Consider the following 21,739-nt stretch of genomic DNA (forward strand, 5'->3'; position numbering starts at 1 on the left):
ATTATATTTGGTTTCATGATGTGATTATGGTTTGAATGAGAGAGTTGGTCACATGATCAGCCATTGGAATGGCTAAATATGATCATATGTGGACCTAAGTATGACTAGACTATAGTTGGTTCATGGGAACTACAATATAGGTAAAGCCTACCTTAAAACAGATGCTGCCAGCTGCAGTGACGTGGATGTGGAAAATCACCAAAATTTGTAGGAACGGTGTTAAATAGTGAATAAATTATGTGATCGAACCTTGACGAGTCTATTTTCATATGAAAGTAACGAAACGATCATATGAACAGTATACCGAGAGATATTAAAGTTCTCGTGAGACAGGGCCAGAACAGTTTCTGGGTCCCCTGTCGCGACTTTGAAAATTTACCATAAATTATCCAGAATGAATTAGAAGTCATGCCTTATATGTGCAGATTCCTTTTTTAGTCTAGTTTCATTAGAAACAAACGGCATCAGTATTGAAACCCTTTACAGAGAGATATTCAAGTTGTAACGTGCGAAGGTCAGTGTAGTCGACCCCTGTAACATGGGTGACTTTAACTAATAAACTGTACCAATTTGCCCAACCAAAAATTCTAGAAATAAATCCATGGATGGATATATGAGTCTAAATTCAGGGAAAATTTACGGAATCAGTTTCCGAGTTGTGAAACTCGAGATATGCTTTTTAAGGCGACAGCGATGCAGTTTTCTAGCTTGCCTGGGAATGTCAAATTGGTCGGTGCCATAAGTGGTTTTGGCTTGTTAACCCCTCGTGTCCGACACCGGCAACGGTCTCGGGTTCGGGGTGTTACAATAAGCCTTGCTTTATATCTGGGTTCTTCAACTCCTAGGGTCCCTTCTTTCTTTTTAAACACCCATTTACAACGAACAACCTTTTTACCTTTAGAAAGTTTCACAAAATCCCATGTTTTGTTTTTGTGGAGTGATTCTATCTCCTCTTGCATAGAAAACATCCACTTTTCTGAGTCTTCACAGCTAACCGCCTCAAAATAATTAGATGGCTCTTGATTCGCATCTATATTTCCAGCCACATTTAAAACATAAGCAACTAGATCAGCCTCGGCATACTTATTTGGAGGTTTAATTTCTCTTCTAGTTCTATTTTTGGTGATAGAGTATTGCGGTGAAGAAGCAACTCTATCCTCAATTTTTGTATTGGCTTAAGGAGTCGACTCTGTATTAATCTAATGCTTCACCTACTTTTGATTTTCTTTATTGGAAGAGTCTTTAAGAGATAAGTTAGGTAGCATAACAGTTTCATAAAAAACAACATCTCTTCTAATCACAAATTTTCTATTTTTAGGACACCATAAGTTATACCCTTTTACAACAGCTCTATAACCAAGAAAAACACATTTAATGGATCTCGGTTCCAATTTTCCATTATCAACATGAGCATACACAGGACACCCAAAGATCTTTAAATCAAAATAATTAGTAGGATTACCAGACCATACCTCTTGTAGATTCTTTTTCTCAATGGTAACGGATGAGGATCAGTTGATCAAAAAACATGCAGTAGAGGCTGCTTTGGCCCAAAACAACTTTGGTAAGTTGGCATTTGATAACATACATCGAACCTTCTCTATGATCATTTTGTTCATTTGTTCTGCAACGCCAGTTTGCTGTGGATTATGGCGAACTATCAAGTGTCTCACAATCCCTTCTGACTTGCACAATCTATTAAACTCATCAGAACAGAACTCTAAGCCATTGTTTGTGTGGAGGTATTTTATTTGTTTTCCCGTCTATTTTTCAATCATAATTTTCGAAGACTTAAATGCAGAAAACACATCACTTTTCTGCTTCAAGAAGAATGCCCAAACTTTTCTGGAAAAATCATCAATAAAGGTTAGCATATAATTAGCTCCACCTCTCGAAGGCACTCTGGATGACTCCCACAGATTAGAATTCCAATGTTCCCTTCGTGTTATGGATTACTCTGGTGAATCGAACTCTCTTTTGCTTCCCAAAAACACAGTTCTCACAGAAATTCAGTTTGCAAATTCCTTACCCATCAAGAAGTCCTCTTTTGCTCAATTCTGCCATGCCATTCTCACTTATATGCCCTAGGCGCATATGCCAAAGTTTAGTAATATCATCATCTGAAAAGGAAGAGAAAGTGATAGCTGCATCATCAGTAATAGTAGAACCCAACAAAACATATAACTTGGCAGTCTTTCTCTGCCATTTCATCACAACAAGGGAACCTTTGTAAATCTTTAAAGCCCCACTTTCAGCTGTGTGTCTGTACCCTTTTGTATCAAGAGTACTCAATGAAATTAAATTTCTTTTCAATTCTGGAACATGTAGTACGTCACTAAGTGTTCTGACAACTCCATCAAACATCTTCACTTTAATTGTTCCAACACCTGCAATTTTACACGAAGCATTATTTTCCATTAAAACAACACCTTCAGACACTGTTTCGTAAGTTGTAAACCAATCCTGATTGGGACTCATGTGGAAGGTGTAGCTTGAATCAAGTATCCATTCCTTGCTCACTTTAGAATTGTTGACTGAAGCGACTAGAAGTTCATCATTGCTGTAGTCTTCTACAACATCAGCTTCACCGAAATTTTCTGGTTGTTTTCCCTTTTGATTCGCAGCCTCCCTTTTAATCTTGTTCTGTAGCTTATAGCACTCAGATTTAATATGCCTTTTCTTCTTGTAGAAGTTATAAGTTTTACCTCTATTTGAAGACTTTGATCTACCCTTAGATTTACCGCGAGGATTTCATTCCTGTGTCCTTCCACAATCATCACCAGCATTCCGATCTTGTCTTTCACGAATAATGAGACCCTCTCTCTAAGAGTCGGGTTTAACCACAAGATGTTTCATCTTATCATACGAGGTCAAAGAATCATAAACCTCATCAACTGTGAGAGACTTGCGGCTATATAAATCATGTTTCTAAAGGTTGAATAAGACAGGGGCAATGAATAAAGTAGAATCAACCCTAGATCTTCATTATCATACTGACCTCCATGGCCTCTAAGTTTGAGAGAATTTCTTTAAACACTGTTAAATGTTCATGTACAGACGCACATTCCTCCAAACGATGAGTATAAAGATGTTGCTTCATATGCAACTTGCTTGTTAGAGTTTTCAACATATATATTTGTTCTAGCCTCTTCCATAATGCAGCGGTGGTCTTCTTTTTCATCTCATCGTGTAAAATTTCGTTGGAAAAATACGAATGTAATTATGTTAACGCCTTTCGATCCTTATGCTTCTTCTCTTCATCTGTTAATGTCGAAGGCATCTTATCTATCCATAGTAGGGCATCCTCCAGATCCATCTACGCAAGAACTACTTGCATCTTAATTTGCCATAATGCAAATCTGGTGTTGCGATCCAATAGCAAAATTTCATACTTCAAATACGCCATTACCATGATCGAGATGAACAACTTGGAAGCTTGGATACCAATTTGTGAAAAAATAAAATAAAATAAAGAACACACATATTTTTACGTGGAATCCCTTTCGGGAAAAAACCACAGGTAGAGGAGAAGAAAATTCACTATGACGAATTCGAATGATTACAAGACGAATAGACTATGTCTATTTATAGGCTTATAAAGTCATATTCTAGTAAGACTGAAACACCTTATTCTAATCAATATAAAATAGATGGAGTTTAATAAGGTTTAAAAAACCTTATTCTAAAATAAAATAAAGAAACTGCAGTTCTATATGGATTTTACTTTTATTTTATTGTACCATTGTATTTTATTTAAATAAGGATTCGGTCATTTAATTCTAACATAAATATTTATAGCAATAGTGATTCATATGAAATATAATATTTTCTCATTCACAATCTCAATATGAGATCCATTAAAATGAATATATTTTAAAACCAATGCTTTAACCATCACAAATTTTGTTCTTTTTAAATATTGATATATTAGCTCTTCTGGAGCTTTCAACTAATTTTGTACTACTAAATATTTGAATAATATTGGTTTAATTTTTTTTTATGCTTGCGTTCACTTAAAGGAATGCAACAGATTTAGTAGGATAGAGTTATAAACATCCCAATAGATTCTTTATTTTATAATCGTCATCGCCTTCACTCTAGTTATTATCACAAGTACTATTACAAGTATTAAAACAACTTTGCATTAATGATAACATTTACAGATTTATAATAAAAATAATTTAATCATAATATAAATTGTGTATAATAAAACAATTCGTAAACTATATTTTCTCTATTTTATACGCGAATGATATTTATAATGAAAAAGTAGGGATCATAGTATGACGAAAATTAAAGTGACTGCATATTAAATACATAAAGTACTTATAATGAAAGTTTATAAGCAAAGACGTAGAGTATTTATACATACAATATTTGTAAAGCATCAAATCACCTTATCTAATAGATATAAATTTCATGCATAATATGTATTTTAATCATGCTAACATATGATTATGATAACTAACCTAAATTAATAAATGAGGATTAATATATGCATAAACCTCAATAGTTTCCGTATCAAAGTCAGAGATTAAGGTATTCTACATTTCTTAATTAACAATTTAGCATTCACATAAACATTAAATTCAACATAAAAAAAATATTTTGACACAAACACTTCACTATTTCAAAATATATTTTCTTTTGCAATTAATAATATTAAATATTTGAATTCTTTTTTTTACCAAAGTTTGAGCATTAAAGACAGAATAGTTTCCTTCGGTGCCTTGCACAATGTAATACCCCAAAATATTTGTTAATGTTTCTGTAATTGTTTGACACAGATATCTGTTTGCTTCAGTGGTTAAATGTTTTGGGTGTGTGCGAGAGGTTTTAGGTTCAAGCTTTACCTTGGGGTAAATTCTGGTATTTTTTTGACTTAAGCCTTATCCTTACTTTGTGGGCTTATATTTAATTATTGGTAAGCCATATCAAAATGAACTTGTTGGTTCATGTGGTAAGGGAATTGGTGTGCTAGAGGTCTTGAGTTTGAATCCCTGCATGAGCGTAGGTGATATTTTGCTTGATTTCGTGTCAGTGTTTCGGTGGAATTTAAATTCTGAGGAGTTAGGTGTTAGTGGGTTAGTGGAGAGATAATTAAGGGATTTAGGAAGTTATCAGATATCCTTTTTTTTTTTTTGAAAATTTCGACTTCCTTTCCCAAATTCTGACGTTCTTCTTCAAAATTCTCTTTTCTCCTCTGCTATTTTCTTCCCTTACCTTTGTCAACGAAATATTTTTCTTCTCCTTTCGCGTTCTCCCTCGTGCCTTATTTGGTGGACGTTCTCATGTTGGTAAGTGTGGTGTCGATTCGTGAGTGTTAATTTTCGGTTGGAAATCGTTTGTAGAGGTTATGTTGGAATGTTAGTGTAGCGTAGTTTCTGATTCTTGTTTCTGCAATTGTTGGAGTAGGGGAAGGCTGCGATTAGTAAGTTTCACTTCAATTGTTTGGACGGAGGCTTTTCGACAGCAATAAGTCGAGGTTCTATTGAATTGTTGTCAATTCATTAATAAACCCTCTAAATTGGTATTGGGTATTCTGATTTTAGGTTTCAGAAGGCTTGGGATTACTTTAGCATCAGATCAATATCAGGTGTGTATCCGAAATGCAGAAAAAGAGAAATCAGCGAAAGCCAAAAAATTTCACTGTCAAAGCCACGCGACCGTTTGGTAGGCCGTGTGTGATGACACGACCGTGTGATCGACAAAGACCAGGCCGTGCGCAAGACATGATAGTGCAATGGTCGTAGTGTGGCCGTGTGAGCCATACGGGCTAGGTCAAATTGGGCATGTGGGCCCACATTGGCACACCACACGTGAATGTGAATTCTGGGCCAAGTCGTGTGATCTACATGGGCAAGGCCAATCTGGGTGTGTGGGCTACATGGGCGTGTGGGCCACACGGGCGTGTGGGCCTACATAGGCAAGCCACCTGGGCGTGTGGGCCCATTTATCTAAATTTTTCCCTAGGGTTGCATGGTTCATCCTAAACGACTGTGGGCCTAATGTTGAGTCGGTAAGGGCTAACTAAATCTCAACCTGTATGATCTGATTGACTGATATTCTATATTGAGCATGATAGTACTGTGCATGTCTGATTGATGATTTATATGACTATCCGTAATCTGATCAGTAGCATGTTGAGCATGTTAAATTGCATAATTATTTCTGTTTCTGTTACTGTTATTGGGGTGGAATGATGTATATTGAAGGAAGTGTTCTGAAGTGTAGTTTATGCCTATTATTTGGCAATAGGGTTGCATAATATCTGCTATGTGCCGCGCCGGTACAACATAGTGTGTAGGGCTGGGTGGGTGTTTTAAACCCCACATAGTGTGTAAGGATGGTCAGAGATGGTGTGTAGAGGATGGGGGTAGGATATCTGATCTCTGAACCTGATTTGCACATCTGTATTTGTATCTGTAATGGGCTTAAACCCGAATCTGTAACTGACTGATTCTGATTTTCTGGTTGTGTGGGGTTACACTCTGAGTTTACGTAAACTTACTTTTTTCTGTTTATTTTGTATAGGTAATTCACAGTCTTAGGCAGATTGGTGCTGTAGAGCCCCTCGGTGACCACCTGTTCGAATTGATTATAGTTATGATTTAATTTTTATATTCTAGTTTATTCTGGATTTTATGTAATTCGAACATTACGGATTGTTTTTTTATTTATTTTGGGTTAGACTGCAATTTTATGATTTTATAACTGCAAAACACGATATAACTCTGATTTTACCAAAAGCAAAGGGTTTTCTAAAATCTTGAAATGTTTTTTAAACACAACGATTTTTAAAGCTTCTGCTACAAATATGACTTACCTCTAAGCGATTAAATGAATGAGAGCTTTGAAATTGATAATAATCGATAAGGGCTAATGAACTGGTATGGTTTTAACTTAACGACACCGTTTTCAAAATCCTATCATGTGACACCGCCAGATTCAGCCATAATGTCTGGGTTGGGTTTAGGTTGTTACACACAAAATATCAACTACGATTAAATTATTCAAATTTTTTGGTACTGTAATAAAAATTGAGTAGGAAAATGATCAAGATTAACTTAAAGCTTGGGCATGTAGATACCATAACAGAAGTTGCAAGCAGATATTATGAAAATGCTATTATGGTCAATGTTGGGAAAACACGTCGCATGATTAAACGAATTCTCTTCGTTTAATTTTATTGACACCATTAACGGAACCATCAGTTCTTCCTCTTTTCTTGAACTGTTTGTTGGAAAGCCTTGGGCTTATTGCTATATTTTAGTTCTATAGAGCACAAACCTCAATTGAAATAACAGCACCTCTAGGATGCAATAGATACTAGCAAATTGGGGGTTATTTTTTTTTAATTTATGGAGAAAAACAATTAAAAGAGAATCGTGCTGATGATGTATTATAAAATAAAAAGACAGAAAGCAAAGAATAAACAGAGAGAACATATTTTATTAGTCAATGAGAATAATCTACAATGCTTCTCCAAAGTCTATATTTATAGACATAAGAAGTATAAATAAAATAGAACTCTACTTCTAATTACTATTAAAATTTAAAGTACATAAAAACTTATCTTGATCTTGATGGGCATCCACTTAATAATATAATATTCATAACAAAATCACAAATATAGAACACAAATATATTTTTAAAAATAATATCTTAAAATCGTAAAACAAGATCGATATAAAACTTTATTAACTAGGATCTATCATATCAAATCATCAAGAACAAAACTAATTGCGGAAACCTATCCGAATCTATTGATTTCTTGAAATCTTCAATCTTGTTGTTTTGATCTTCCAAATTAGCATATAGGTAATTCAAAGAATATGACTTCTTCTTTTCTAAAGATGAGATATTAGAAAACTTATGTATGTGTAATTTGGGAATCATAACCTAATATATAACTTTTGCAGAATAACTCTAATTTCTAATCAGCCCATCATCAATTAGAAATTAGTTACTAAAGTATTTACACATATTTAGCCTATACTTTATTTAATAACTAAAACCCAATAAACCTTAACCAAATTAGATCACTTTTAATTTGAGTTATTCTTTTATAATAGTAAATAATAACGTGTAATTACTATTATTATATATGTGATGTCCATATTTTCCAACATAATATACAACAAATAAAGAAACATGTGACTTAAAACTAATCAATAACAACACATAAAATATATACGATATTAAAATTAAAAATTAGGTTAAATTATTTATCATTTTCTGTCATCAATTTTGAGTCAAATTAACTTACGATACCAACTCATTCAAATATATTATTAATATATAAAACTGATAAAAGTAATAAAATATGCATAATAAAATTAAAATGAATGAAAAATATTATAATACAACTTTAATTGAGTGACAAATTAAAAGTTTTACTAATGTAGTTTTTCGAGTTCAAATTCTACTATATGAATATTTTTATTTGTTTTAAATAAAAGACTAAAAATCATTGAATAGTATAACTTATTTTAATTATGTAAGGGCCCTTCCGTAATTTTTTTAACCGAATTGGTAACCCGATTGAGGGTGACACCAACTCAATCACGAGTTTAGATAATAGTTAAATAAAATTTTTCAAGAATAGTATCTTCATTCTAAATGTTTTAGTAATTTTATAAAATTTTAAATTTTTATAGAATATCAATTTTAGGTTATTCTATTTTGAAAATTGTATAAAATATAAATTTATAAAATGTATAAAAATATATAAAAGAATTAAAAAGCACATTTAGAACGAATATAAACAAATAGTTGTCTAAATAAGTTTGAATCTGGACATCCATCTATATAGATTCTTTTCTTTAAGTAAAAGTTTTTATACTTCTTTTAATAATTTATACTTTTTAAAATTTTTATATATTTTTAAATTTCAAAATAATGATATAAATAACTTGATATTTTATAAAAATTAAAATATATAAAATACCTATCTTTTTAATTTATGTTTGTCACATGGTATACTAGGAGGCTACCACGTGATATCATTGGATTGACTATCAGTGTCACCTTAGTACAAACTAATGGTGTTAGTGTAGAGTTACCAACCTAGTTGACGAAATACAAGTTCAAATACCAACTAGGTCCAAAAATATTAGGGACCAACCAGGTACAAAAGGACAAGTTCCACAGGTAAAATAGGGTAAAATATATATTAGGTCTAAAGAAAAATAATATATATTGCATGCACCTAGACTAACCCTTTTGCATTAGTATAAATGTCTAACATGAGAGAGTTCGATAAATAAGGGGGAATAACATCCACTTTATGAGGGCTTGCATAAAATAAAGTTACTTTGAACGATCTGATGAGTAACCTTATTAGTACTATGATAAATTCAATGTTATGCTAGATTTTTAAATTTAGATTTCAAAAATCAACAATCATCAATTCAGACTCCAATTCAAAGTGTTAGAATTAAGTGACCCAAATTCTTATTTAAATAAAATACGATGGAAAATAAAATAAAAGTAAAATCCATATAGAACTAGACTTCTTTTATTTTATTTTAGAATAAGGTTTTTAAACCTTATTAAACTCCATCTATTTTATATTGATTAGGATAAGGTGTTTCAATCCTACTAGAATATGGCTTTGCAAGCCTATAAATAGACATAGTCTATTCCTCTTGTATGAGAGTAAAAATTTTTCGACATAGTGAATTTTCTTCTCCTCTGCCCGTGGTTTTTTTCCCGAAAGGGTTTCCACGTAAAATTTATGTGTTCTTTATTTTTATTTATTTTATTCTATTTTATTTTTCACAAATTGGTATCAGAGCTTCCGGGTTATTCATCTCGATCACGGTAATGGCGTCTTTGAAGTATGAAATTTCGCTATTGGATCGCAACACCAGATTTGCGTTGTGGCAAATTAAGATGCAAGCAGTTCTTGCACAGATGGATCTAGAGGATGCCCGCTAGGATAGATAAGATGCCTTCGACATTATGAGATGAAGAGAAGAAGCGTAAGGATCGAAAGGCATTAACACAATTACATCGCATTTGTCCAACGAAATTTTGCGGGATGTGATGAAAGAGAAAACTCGCATTGCATTATGGAAGAGGCTAGAACAAATATGTATGTCGAAAACTCTAACAAGCAAGTTGCATATGAAGCAACGTCTTTATGCTCATCGTTTGGAGGAAGGTGCGTCTGTACACGAACACTTAACAGTGTTTAAAGAAATTCTCTCAAACTTGGAGGCCATGGAGGTTCAGTATGATAAGGAAGATCTAGGGTTGATTCTACTTTGTTCGTTGCCCCCGTCTTATTCAACCTTTAGAGACACGATTTTATATAGCCGCGAGTCTCTCACAATTGATGAGGTTTATGATTCTTTAACCTCGTATGATAAGATGAAGCATCTTGTGGTTAAACCCAACTCTCAGGGAGAGGGTCTCATTGTTCGTGGGAGACAAGACCGGAATGTTGATGATGATCGTGGTAGAACAGAGGAACGGAATCCTCGTGGTAAATCTAAGGGTAGATCGAAATCTTCAAACAGAGGTAAAACTTGCAACTTCTGCAAGAAGAAAGGGCACATTAAATCTGAGTGCTATAAGCTACAAAATAAGATTAAAAGGAGGCTGCGAATCAAAAGGAAAACAACCGAAAATTCGGTGAAGTTGATGTTGTAGAAGACTACGGCGATGGTGAACTTCTAGTTGCTTCATCAATGATTCTAAAGTAAGCGAGAGTGGATACTTGATTCAGCTGCACCTTCCACATGAGTCCCAATCGGGATTGGTTTACAACTTATGAAACAAAGATCTCAAGGTGTTGTTTTGATGGGAAATAATGCTTCATGTAAAATCGCGGTGTTGGAACAATTAAAGTTAAGATGTTTGATGGAGTTGTCGAACACTTAGTGACGTGCGGCATGTTCCGAATTGAAAAGAAATTTAATTTCGTTGAGTACTATTGATTCAAAAGTGCAGATACACATTTGAAAGTGGGGTTTTAAAGATTTCAAAGGGTCCTTGTTGTGATGAAAGGGCAAAGAAAGATTGCCAAGTTATATGTTTCTGTGGTTCTATATTATCGGTGATGCAATTGTCGCTTCCTCTTCCTTGTCGATGATGATATTACTAAACTTTGGCATATGCGCCTAGGGCATATGAGTGAGAATGGCATGGCGTAATTAAGCAAAGAGGACTTCTTAATGGGCAAGGAATTTGCAAACTGAATTTCGTGAGCACCTTGTGTTTTGGGAAGAAAAGAGAGTTCGATTCACTAGAGGAATCCATAACACGAAGGAAACGTTGGAGTATATCCATTACGATCGTGGGGGCCGCCCGAGTGCCTTCGAGAGGTGGAGCTAATTATATGCTAACCTTTATTGATGATTTTTCTAGAAAAGTTTGGGCGTTCTTCCAAGCGTAAAAGCGATGTGTTTTCCACATTTAAGTCTTGGAAAATTATGATTGAAAAAGCAGACGGAAAGCAGATAAAATACCTCCGCATGCACAATGGCTTAGAGTTACATTCGATGAGTTTAATAGATTGTGCAAGTCGAAGGATCATGAGACACTTGATAGTTCGTCATACTCCATGACAAAGCGGCGTTGCGTAAGCGAATGAACGAAGCGATCATGGAGAAGGTTCGATGTATGTTGTCAAATGCCAACTTACGAAGTCATTTTGGGCGAGCGACCTCTCTCGCATGTTTTTGATCAACCGATCTCCATCCGTTGCCATTGAGAAAAGACTCCACAAGAGGTATGGTCGGTAATCCCGCTAATTATTACGATTTAAAGATTTTTGGGTGTCCTGCGTATGCTCATGTTGATAATGGAAAATTGGAACCGAGATCCATTAAATGCGTTTTCTTGGTTATAAAGCGGTGTAAAGGCTATAAGTTATGGTGTCCGAAAATAGAAAAGTTGTGATTAGCAGAGATGTTGTTTTTGATGAAACAACTATGCTACCTAACTTATCTCTTAAAGACTCTTCCAATAAAGAAAACCAAAAGCGGTGGAGCATCGATTAATACGAATCAACTCCTCAAGCCAAGTACAAAAATTGAGAATAGAGTTGCTTCTTCACCGCAATACTCTATCGCCAAAAACAGGACAAGAAGAGAAATTAAACCTCCAAAGAAGTATGCCGAGGTTGATCTAGTTGCTTATGCTTTAAATGTGGTGAAGATATAGATGCGAATCAAGAGCCATTTAATTATTTCGAGGCGATTAGTGTGAAGACTCGTAAAAGTGGATGTTTGCTATGCAAGAGGAGATGGAATCACTCCACAAAAAGCAGAACATGGGATCTTGTAAAACTTCCTAAAGGTAAAAAGGTCATTCGTTGTAAATGGGTGTTTAAAAAGAAAGAAGGGACTCAGGAGTTGAAGAACCCGGATATAAAGCAAGGCTTGTTGCAAAGGGTTACTGATCAAATTCGAGTGGACTTCATGATGTGTTCTCTCCGGTTGTTAAGCATAGTTTGATTCGAGCTTTGCTTGGTATTGTTGCCATGCATGATTTGGAGCTTGAGCAGTTAGATGTAAAACGCATTTTTGCATGGAGAACTTGAGGAAGATATTTACATGCAACAACCAGAGGGTTTTATAGTCTCGAAAAAGAGGACTATGTTTGCTTTTGAAAAAGTCCCTTTACGGTTTGAAACAATCACCAAGACAAGTGGTACAAGAGGTTTGATTCCTTTATGACTTCTCATGATTTCAAAAGAAGTAGTTTTGACAGTTGTGTCTACTTTAAGAAAAAAGTGATGGTTCTTTTGTGTATCTACTTCTTTATGTTGATGACATGTTGATAGCAAGAAAAGATAAAAGAGAGATAAGAAAGGTTAAAGCCCAACTAAGTGAAGAATTTGAGATGAAAGATTTAGGACCAGCAAAGAAGATACTTGGTATGGAGATTCTCGAGATAGAAAAGCAAGTAAATTGTACCTAAGTCGGAAGGGTACATTGAGAAAGTTCTTTGCGAGTTCAATATGCAGAGTGCTAAGCTGTTAGTACTCCTTTAGCGCCCATTTCAGACTTTCATCGGCCTTATCTCCTCAATCGATAATGAGATTGAGTACATGTCACATGTTCCATACTCTAGTGCAGAGGATCTCTCATGTATGCTATGGTTTGTTCACGTCCGATTTATCATATGCAGTCAGTGCAGTTAGCAGATACATGGCGAATCCTGGTAAAGAACACTGGAAAGCAGTTCAGTGGATTTTAAGATACTTACGAGGCACTACTAATGTTTGCTTACAGTTTGGAAGAACTAAAGATGGAGTTATAGGGTATGTTGATGCTGATTTTCTTTGGAGACCTTGATAGAAGAAGATCTCTCACGAGTTACGTCTTTACAATCGGAGGTTGTGCAATTAGTTGGAAAGCCACTTTGCAAACTACGATCGCTTTGTCTACCAATCTGAAGTGAGTACATGGCGATTACTGAGGCTTGTAAAGAAGCTATTTGGTTGAAGGGACTATTTAGTGAACTCAATGAAGACCTTCAAATCAGCACAGTATTTTGTGACAGTCAGAGTGCCATCTTTCTTACAAAAGATCAAATGTTTCATGAGAGAACAAAACACATTGATATTCGGTATCATTTTGTTCGTGATATTATTGCTCGTGGTGATATTGTTGTGAGCAAAATTAGCACTCATGAAAATCCTGCAGATATGATGACTAAGTCACTTCCTATAACCAAGTTTGAGCATTGCTTAGACTTGGTTGGTGTTCATTGTTGAAGTTAAACCCTTAAGGGTTTTTGGAAGAGGTGAAGAACTTGTTTATTGAAAGTTCGCGATGAAGAACTTGTTCATTGAGAATTTGTGTCAAGGTGGAGATTGTTAGAATTAAGTGACCCAAATTCTTATTTAAATAAAATACGATGGAAAATAAAATAAAAGTAAAATCCATATAGAACTAGACTTCTTTTATTTTATTTTAGAATAAGGTTTTAAACCTTATTAAACTCCATCTATTTTATATTGATTAGGATAAGGTGTTTCAATCCTACTAGAATATGGCTTTGCAAGCCTATAAATAGACATAGTCTATTCCTCTTGTATGAGAGTAAAAATTTTTCGACATAGTGAATTTTCTTCTCCTCTGCCCGTGGTTTTTTTCCCGAAAGGGTTTCCACGTAAAATTTATGTGTTCTTTATTTTTATTTATTTTATTCTATTTTATTTTTCACACAAAGAAATCCAAATGTTGTGACTAAACATTATTAAAAAGATATAAACAATTTATTTCCATCATAACATTCACCATACCCTCTCCTTTAAGCCATGCAAGTGCTTCTCGAATGGAGAAAGCCTCAGCTAGTAATGGTTCTACTGAAGCAGGGACATGACTTGGCCGAGCCTTCAAGAAGTTACCATATTCATCTCGTGCTATTACTACAAAACTTGCAATCCGTCGATCCTCGAACTTTGCTGCATCGATGTTACATTTTACTCATCCTGGTGGCGGTTGAGACCAAGACACAACATCACTACACACAACAGAAAGCTAACCTGGAAGCATCCCAATCCTGTAAAAAAGAAAAAAAAAAAGCTCCATAATATAACAACTCTCTCCAATAAACTATAGAACAAGTCACATGGAAGGTGAGGGTGGTATAAGCGCGCAAGCTGCCAAATGGTAACTTCTATTGGACGGCTAAGAAAAATGTGGTCAGTGTCTTCCCGTGCTCCACATCTAATACAACTAGGGGTAAATTGCAGCCTTTCTCAACATGGGATGAAATTTCTCAAAGACCTCCAAAAAAATTCTTTTACCTTTGGCGGAAGGTTTGAGTACCATACCTTGAACTAGGGACCGTCAAGCATATGAATGTGCAAATTGGTGAACATACCAAAGGCAATACAATAGCCTGACTTCACAGTATATACTCCTTGCTTGTTAAAATGATAGACTAATGTATCATCAGGCTGATGAATATCGATTGGCTGCTTCAAAACATGCCTAGCATCGGTAGGCGCCAGCAAGCCTTCAACTAGATTAGTATCCCAAGTTGTGCCGTCTTCTTACAATAGTTCATTGGCTCGCTAATTTTCCATACTCGGCAAAGGGGTTGTATTAATATGAAGATTAGAATTGTCATCAAGCCAAAGGTCATTAAAAACTGAAATTGACCTACCATTCCCAAATCTCCACCGAGTACTTCTCAACAATAAATTATTGACAGCACATATACTTCACCAAATAAATAGGGGGTTAGTACATTTAACCACATCATAAAAATATCCCTCGAAAAATATTTGGCTTTGAAGATTCTACTAGGGAGAGAATTTGGATTAGAGATAAACCTCCATCCTTGCTTACCAAGCATAGCAATGGAGATTCTAAAAGCCCATTTCACCATATTTCTTTGCAATACATAGTTTGTTCCAAGAAGCCCAATGGATACGAGTAGTACCACTTGAATTTGACTCTCACAAAGAGTTCATCATCCTCTACCGTGCTTTGCGAGTATTTAGAGAAATAAGAGCCACGCTCGTGCAATATACTAAAAGTGCTTGTGCAATCATTTTAACTATGACTTTTTCCTGTGGTTTTGATAACAACTTATTCTTCTAGCTTAAGATACGATAGGATAATTTATCTCGAATGAAGAAAAACGCTTCTTATTATGCTCAATAAAAAATGGAAGATTCAAATAGTGACCATAATCAAGCAGAACCTCCATGCCCAAAATAGATTAATCTGTCTATCTACTGATTTCTTTTCGTTGAAGTGTAGTGCAACTATCTGGGGTTTTTCTCTTCCGAAGACGAATCTCCTTCACTCACGGAACAAAAAAAAATCTCAACGAATTAATAACGCTAACAATCAAGCAATGGCTTCCTTTTCTTACATTCCACTGGGTGAATTCAACACAATTCTCGATTTTCGAAAATTGATTGCGTATCCCAAAACTAACTCATAAGTGATCAACATTTGCTTCACCACTTAGACATTTTGACTCATTAACCCAAAAGAAAAAAAAACTATCATCCGCAAAAAAATACATGTGAAACGGTGGGACTATTGTTGCATATGGAAATTCCATGCAAATCACCTCTTCACTCTGTCTATTGAAAAATAAAACCCAAACCTTCAGCACATCAAATAAATAAATAAATGGGGGAAAGTGGATCTCCTTAGTGCAAACCACAATGAGGAATAATTGGACCTACTTCATCACCATTAAGAGTAAACTCGTATTTGACAGTAGTAATACACATCATAAATCAATTAACCCACCTTATATGAAAGCCTAATTTAATTAGGATAAAGTTGAAGTAATTTCAGTTCACTCTATCATACGTTTTGCTTATATAGATTTTTGTAGTTATCTCTCATATCTTACCTCTTCCTTTATTTTTCATATGATGAACATTTTCAAATCTCAGCATGACATTGTTAATAATCAAGCTGCCAGAACGAAAGCTGGTTGCATTGGAAAAATTAATTCGGGCAAACTCTCCTTTACATGATTTTCAATTATCAGTTTAATCGGATTTCAATCATCATTTGAATTTTTTAATCTACTTAAATCAATTTAATAAAATTAATTCAATTTAAATAATTTTTAATTAAGTTAAAATACCATTAAGTGTCACAAATTTGGATTTATTGAATTTAGTCCATGTACTTTTATTTTCAAGAATTTAGTCTCTCTACTTTTTAGATTTTAAAATATAAGTCCAGTTGTTAACATTGTTAAAACTTTCTTTTGTTAAATTTATTGAAATGACACTATAAAATAAAAAAAATTCACTTAGTAGCTAGTAACTGAAAAATTGCATTTATAATAAACCTAAATTTAATAAAATAAATTTAACAAGTTATATAAGCCTTGATTGGTGATTTGAATCTCCATAGACACAATATCCACAGTTAATATTATGCACAATACTAATACCTTTTCCGTAAACTATTGTAAGTTGTATTTTCACCAATCGAGATACACCCACTCCATGAATTCGTTAATTCTGTCCATAGAATTGAGAAACAAATCCTCAACCTTCATTGAGAATCTAAGATTCCCACCTCTCCTTCACAAATTTAAATTAAATGATTTCAATTATTAGTCTAAAAATCTTTCGATTACGATTAGAATCTTTTTTTCTTAAGACTTATTTGGAGCATTTATTATGTCGTCTGTTACTACTAGGCTATAGTCACTTTTTCTAAGTTGTCTATGGCATTTGAGGTTAAGCACTTATAGCTCTTTTTCTAAGCCAGATGTAATCTCGTTTATCTCAGTTGTCAATGACCAAATCTCTCTGAGCCGTTGGGTGGCCATTTTAGCTCCTATTCCACTAATGAACCAATATATATATATAGCAATTTTCAATAGAAAGAGAAATGGATTTTATAGCAAATGAAATACACCACTGCCTTTTTGTGTTTCTCAGCTACCTTCTAGGATAATTCAAAGTTCTATAGAGGAATACTCAATAAAGCGAAACACATGCCAACATTCAAGATATTGCAATCATGATTGCAATTGAACAAGGCCAAATGATCTTTACATGTTCATCTTATGCATATAAGGCCAATAACTTTGACTCGCTGTTCATTTTTTTGTCTCTCGTAGCAACACGACGACCAGTGAGTCCATCAGATCATACAGCTGCACCAATAAACATTGAGATTTATGCCAGTTCCATAAAAATAAACGAAAATCAGACCAAATGATTCAAAAAGGAAAGACCATTCACCACAGATTAGAAGTTATCCATAAAATTTCCCAACTCATCATTGAATGTTCTTAAGTAAATGATCCACCATAATTATCTGTTGTGCTCCACTTAGGGATTCCGAGTTCATGATTGCATTAGCAACAACAACAATGGTGTCTGGAGAGGCAGCATTCACCTTCAATAATGCACCAACTTTTGAGTAGTCTTAGTGTTAAGGAAATTTTCAATAGAGTTCTAACTTCTTGCATTTAAAAAAGAAAAATCAGTTACTTAGGAGGTGTCTGAATTATTTTTTAAGTTGACATGATAATGAAAAGGAACCAGAACATGTTAAAAAGCACCTATGAGGTCCCTGTATCATCAGGACTAGAATAAATTAGTCCCTCTATTATTAAATTGATCAATTTAATCCTTATACTATTAACAAGAATCAAATAAGTCCAAACTGTAATAAAGTTAACATTTTCTGTACAAAAAAAATATCTTGAAAATTATTCTTTTCAGCTACAGTTCCATTCCAAACAAAAGATTTCATTTATAGAAGATAAAACTTTTAAAAATATTAATTCTGTTCAATGGTAAATGATATTTTTTAAACAGTAAAAGTTAACTCTATTCTAATTTGGCCTTATTTGATTCTTTTTAATAGTATATGGACTAAATTGATCCATTTAATAATAGAGGAATAATTTGATTAGGTCCCTATCATACAGGGACCTCCCAAGTACATTTACTTGTTAAAAATAAGAAGATGCAGCTTAAATAACTACAATAAAAATTACTGACTCAAGAATCATACCCAAACCCGGCCATTTAAGCCAACAGCTATTTCAAAGGAGAGTTTCTTGCCAAGAGCCTCAAGAACCGGACATGTTGGTGAACTTAACAGCCTGTAATGGGAAAAAGAGAAGAAGATGACCAAGAGAATTATTCCACCCAAATGAAAAACCTAAAAGCTACCTAAGTGATTTGAAGAAAAGAGCTAAAATGAGCACTGATAAAAATAGAAAGTCAAGTATCTCAAATAAATAAAGAGCTGACTCACTTTCTCGACAGGCCAGTTGAAGTTTCAAACATGTATCCATCTTTGAGGGGGCCAAATTCAGCAGCTTTTCCACTGGCTATACATAACAGACTTTAAAGGTAACGTCTAAACAAAACTAAGACATTCACAAGGAAAGAACGCAAAATTGTGACAAATATAAAGCATATTGACTAACCATCAGTGCAGGACAATTCAGGGTTCATGCCAAAGTTTGCCTTCACAACCCGAAGATAAAGAAGAGTACCAACCTGTAACAATGAGAATTATACACAAGGAAGCATGACTGAGACAAAATACCATATTAATAATTGAAAACATGTGTACATAAAATTCAGAAAACAATCCCATTCTGATTTTAAACTTCAAGATTTGCGAGAATTAATCTCAAAACATTGTTAGTGAGCATCACAAAAATTCTAGAAATGATGAAATATCAATCTCACAGAAGATACAACCAAACAATTATGCATCTGTGTATTGGTGCACAAAGAAAGGAAATTCAGTTGAAATATGATATTTGTATAAATATTCACTCTATGATATTCTGATTTATGCCATCAAAAACTTTGATGAAGTTACTCAAACATCAATAAACCAGAGATGCTCTGCATAGTTCTGGAAAGTCCAAGGGGTCAAACAAGGCTGGGCTTGCTTTCCTCAGCAAATAATGTACCTCCAACTGGTACAGTCCAATCAATCGCATTGAAAATAAGATTGAACTATGAGAAGATTCCACTAATATCTGTCCATGAGTTATCACTGGATAAGAACATCTAGATGAAATGCAATGGCTGGTAAATCGAAACATAAACTGAAAGTATCCATACCTCAAACTTTGGTATATTCCTCCTGGTCCCCCCCTCAAAGGCAAGCACAGGCAAAAAACCCATTGCAGGTCCTTTGATGTCAATCAGAAAATTCTGGAAGGAACAAATGTACAATAAAATAAATAATGAGAAAAGGTAGTTTCCAGTTCAGAAAAGCAGGTTTACCTTTTTAAGATTATGTAATACAAGAAAAATTATGTTTATATAAACAGCTCACATCAAAATATGGATAATTGCAACTAGAAAGGACATGGTAGAGAGCCATATTCAAACAGGGTACAATATATAATTAGCTTCAAAGCAATAAAGTTTTTTGCTTGTGTTAGTTACTTCAAGGTGAAGAATACAACAGTGGAAGTGTCTATCAATCTCCTCCATCCAATTTTATTCTTTCTTCTTTCATCATGAAATCCAAACAAGTTTCACTACACAAGGTGAATCTGACAGTCACAAAGTTGTAGCAGATTCCTTGAAAGCATAATACCATGCCACAGTACTTCACCAGTGGCAAATTCTCACATATAGCTAGTTGTAAGCATAGACAATTTTTAGGCAGTAAACATCTTGAAACCAACAGTATTAGGAAGTGACATTAGAATAAATTTTTATCAAGAAATTAATCTAATTTTATGTCCTCCTTGTTTCATTGTTTACCATACCAAATGCTCCATTGTCAGCTAAATACCTCCTTGACTAACCTCATCGAGATTTTTCTCACTAAATCAACAGTTTTCTCTTCGCACATTCTATTGAAGTTGATGGGATACAGAAGGAAAGGAAGGCAATAATGCAATAGAAACCAAACTTGACCAGGTACATGCAAAAGCAGCATCTTATGTGGAGATCAACTTCTTTTCAAAAGCCTAATACTAAGTTCTACTGGAAAGCAGTTGTTACTTATTCATTATTATAAGATCTCATCCATCTTAGAATTTTCATACTGGACCTGCAAATTCTAACGTGATCTTTGTGAATAAGCTCCTAAATTTCCAGTTAGTATCTATCAATTACACATCAACACATCATCATGGTCATTTCATGCAATCTTCTTTTTCTTTTCATTCACCCATCAAAGAGAATAAACGGGCAATTTACATTATTACAATAAGGCACTAGTAACATAATCGGACTTTCATTTTTCCCTTATCCTGTTATACCTAAAGACGGTGCTCCCTCTCTTTATGGAAGCCATTATCATATAACAGTATCACCTACCACTCTTCATGGTCATAAAGACAAACTCAAGAGAAGAAGGAAAAAAAATGAAAAGAACTCTCAATTTCTTTGCATAGTCTATTCACTCTTCCAAACATAACAGAAGAACCAAATTGATTCCTCTCCTGGAACACCTTTCAAATAGAACGCAAACACAAATATTTCAAACAATACAAAGACAAAAGCGAACTGGAACTGCTAAAGTATTTAACATACAGCTAACAATCAGATGAGGACTTACATCTGCTTTAGAGTCCACCACAATACCAAGGATAGTATCTTCCACGCAAGGCACATACTGTTTAAAGATAAAGAAATGACTACATCACTCACAATTTGATGTCGAAAATACAGGGCGCCCTGTAATAAAATAGCTTTGTACTGACAGTAAACAACAATGCAGCATTCACTCCTTTTTGTAATAAATAAGGAACTAAATAAAGCATGAAGCTAACCCTTTTTTGCGAACTTTCAATCCAGTATTTATTTGGTTTCGAGAACCTAAGTGTTCCGGCCTTCATAGCAGAAATAGCATCACAATCCTAGGTAAAAAGAAATCCACCCACTTTTCATTATCATTAAAGAAACTTTTGAAGCCAAAAATATATACAGGGTCGAGAGTGAAACAGACAGACCTGACGGAGACCACCACCTAGTTTGATGGTCTGGCTGGTCATGGAGGAGAGGTCGAGCACCACATCCCCAGGAACCTAAACGCAGGTGTGTATATATATATTAATATTATTAGCTAGAGTTGAAGAAAACAATTAAAAAATCGAAAAGCATGCAGGATGAAAATTACTTACCACTGTCGAATCAACGAAGCTTGCCGGAGAACTGGACTGTTTGTTTTCCATTCAAAATCCAATTTTTTTCCCCCAATCGAAGGAGCCAAATTGTAGCGAGCTTTCTATTTTGAATGGCGAGTGGGAAGCTCTGCGTTAAAACTTAAAAAGAAACCCCTTTTGT

General features: G+C 34.4%; 1 protein-coding gene across 1 annotated transcript; it reads right to left on the bottom strand.

Moving 5' to 3' along the window:
• Positions 1-17,327: 17,327 nt before the first annotated feature.
• Positions 17,328-21,712, bottom strand: LOC108477402 (uncharacterized). Its single transcript, XM_017779941.2, has 10 exons — positions 21,577-21,712; positions 21,406-21,480; positions 21,226-21,312; positions 21,012-21,068; positions 19,556-19,648; positions 18,904-18,976; positions 18,729-18,804; positions 18,483-18,573; positions 17,702-17,858; positions 17,328-17,613 (listed from the first exon to the last, which is right to left on the bottom strand). The coding sequence occupies exons 1-9, from the start codon at positions 21,625-21,627 to the stop codon at positions 17,739-17,741; spliced, it is 723 nt and encodes a 240-aa protein (XP_017635430.1). The 5' UTR covers positions 21,628-21,712; the 3' UTR covers positions 17,328-17,613; positions 17,702-17,738.
• Between the last annotated feature and the right edge of the window lie 27 nt (positions 21,713-21,739).

This window comes from Gossypium arboreum, chromosome 3, assembly GCF_025698485.1.
Source record: "Gossypium arboreum isolate Shixiya-1 chromosome 3, ASM2569848v2, whole genome shotgun sequence".
NCBI classification, from domain to species: Eukaryota; Viridiplantae; Streptophyta; class Magnoliopsida; order Malvales; family Malvaceae; genus Gossypium; species Gossypium arboreum.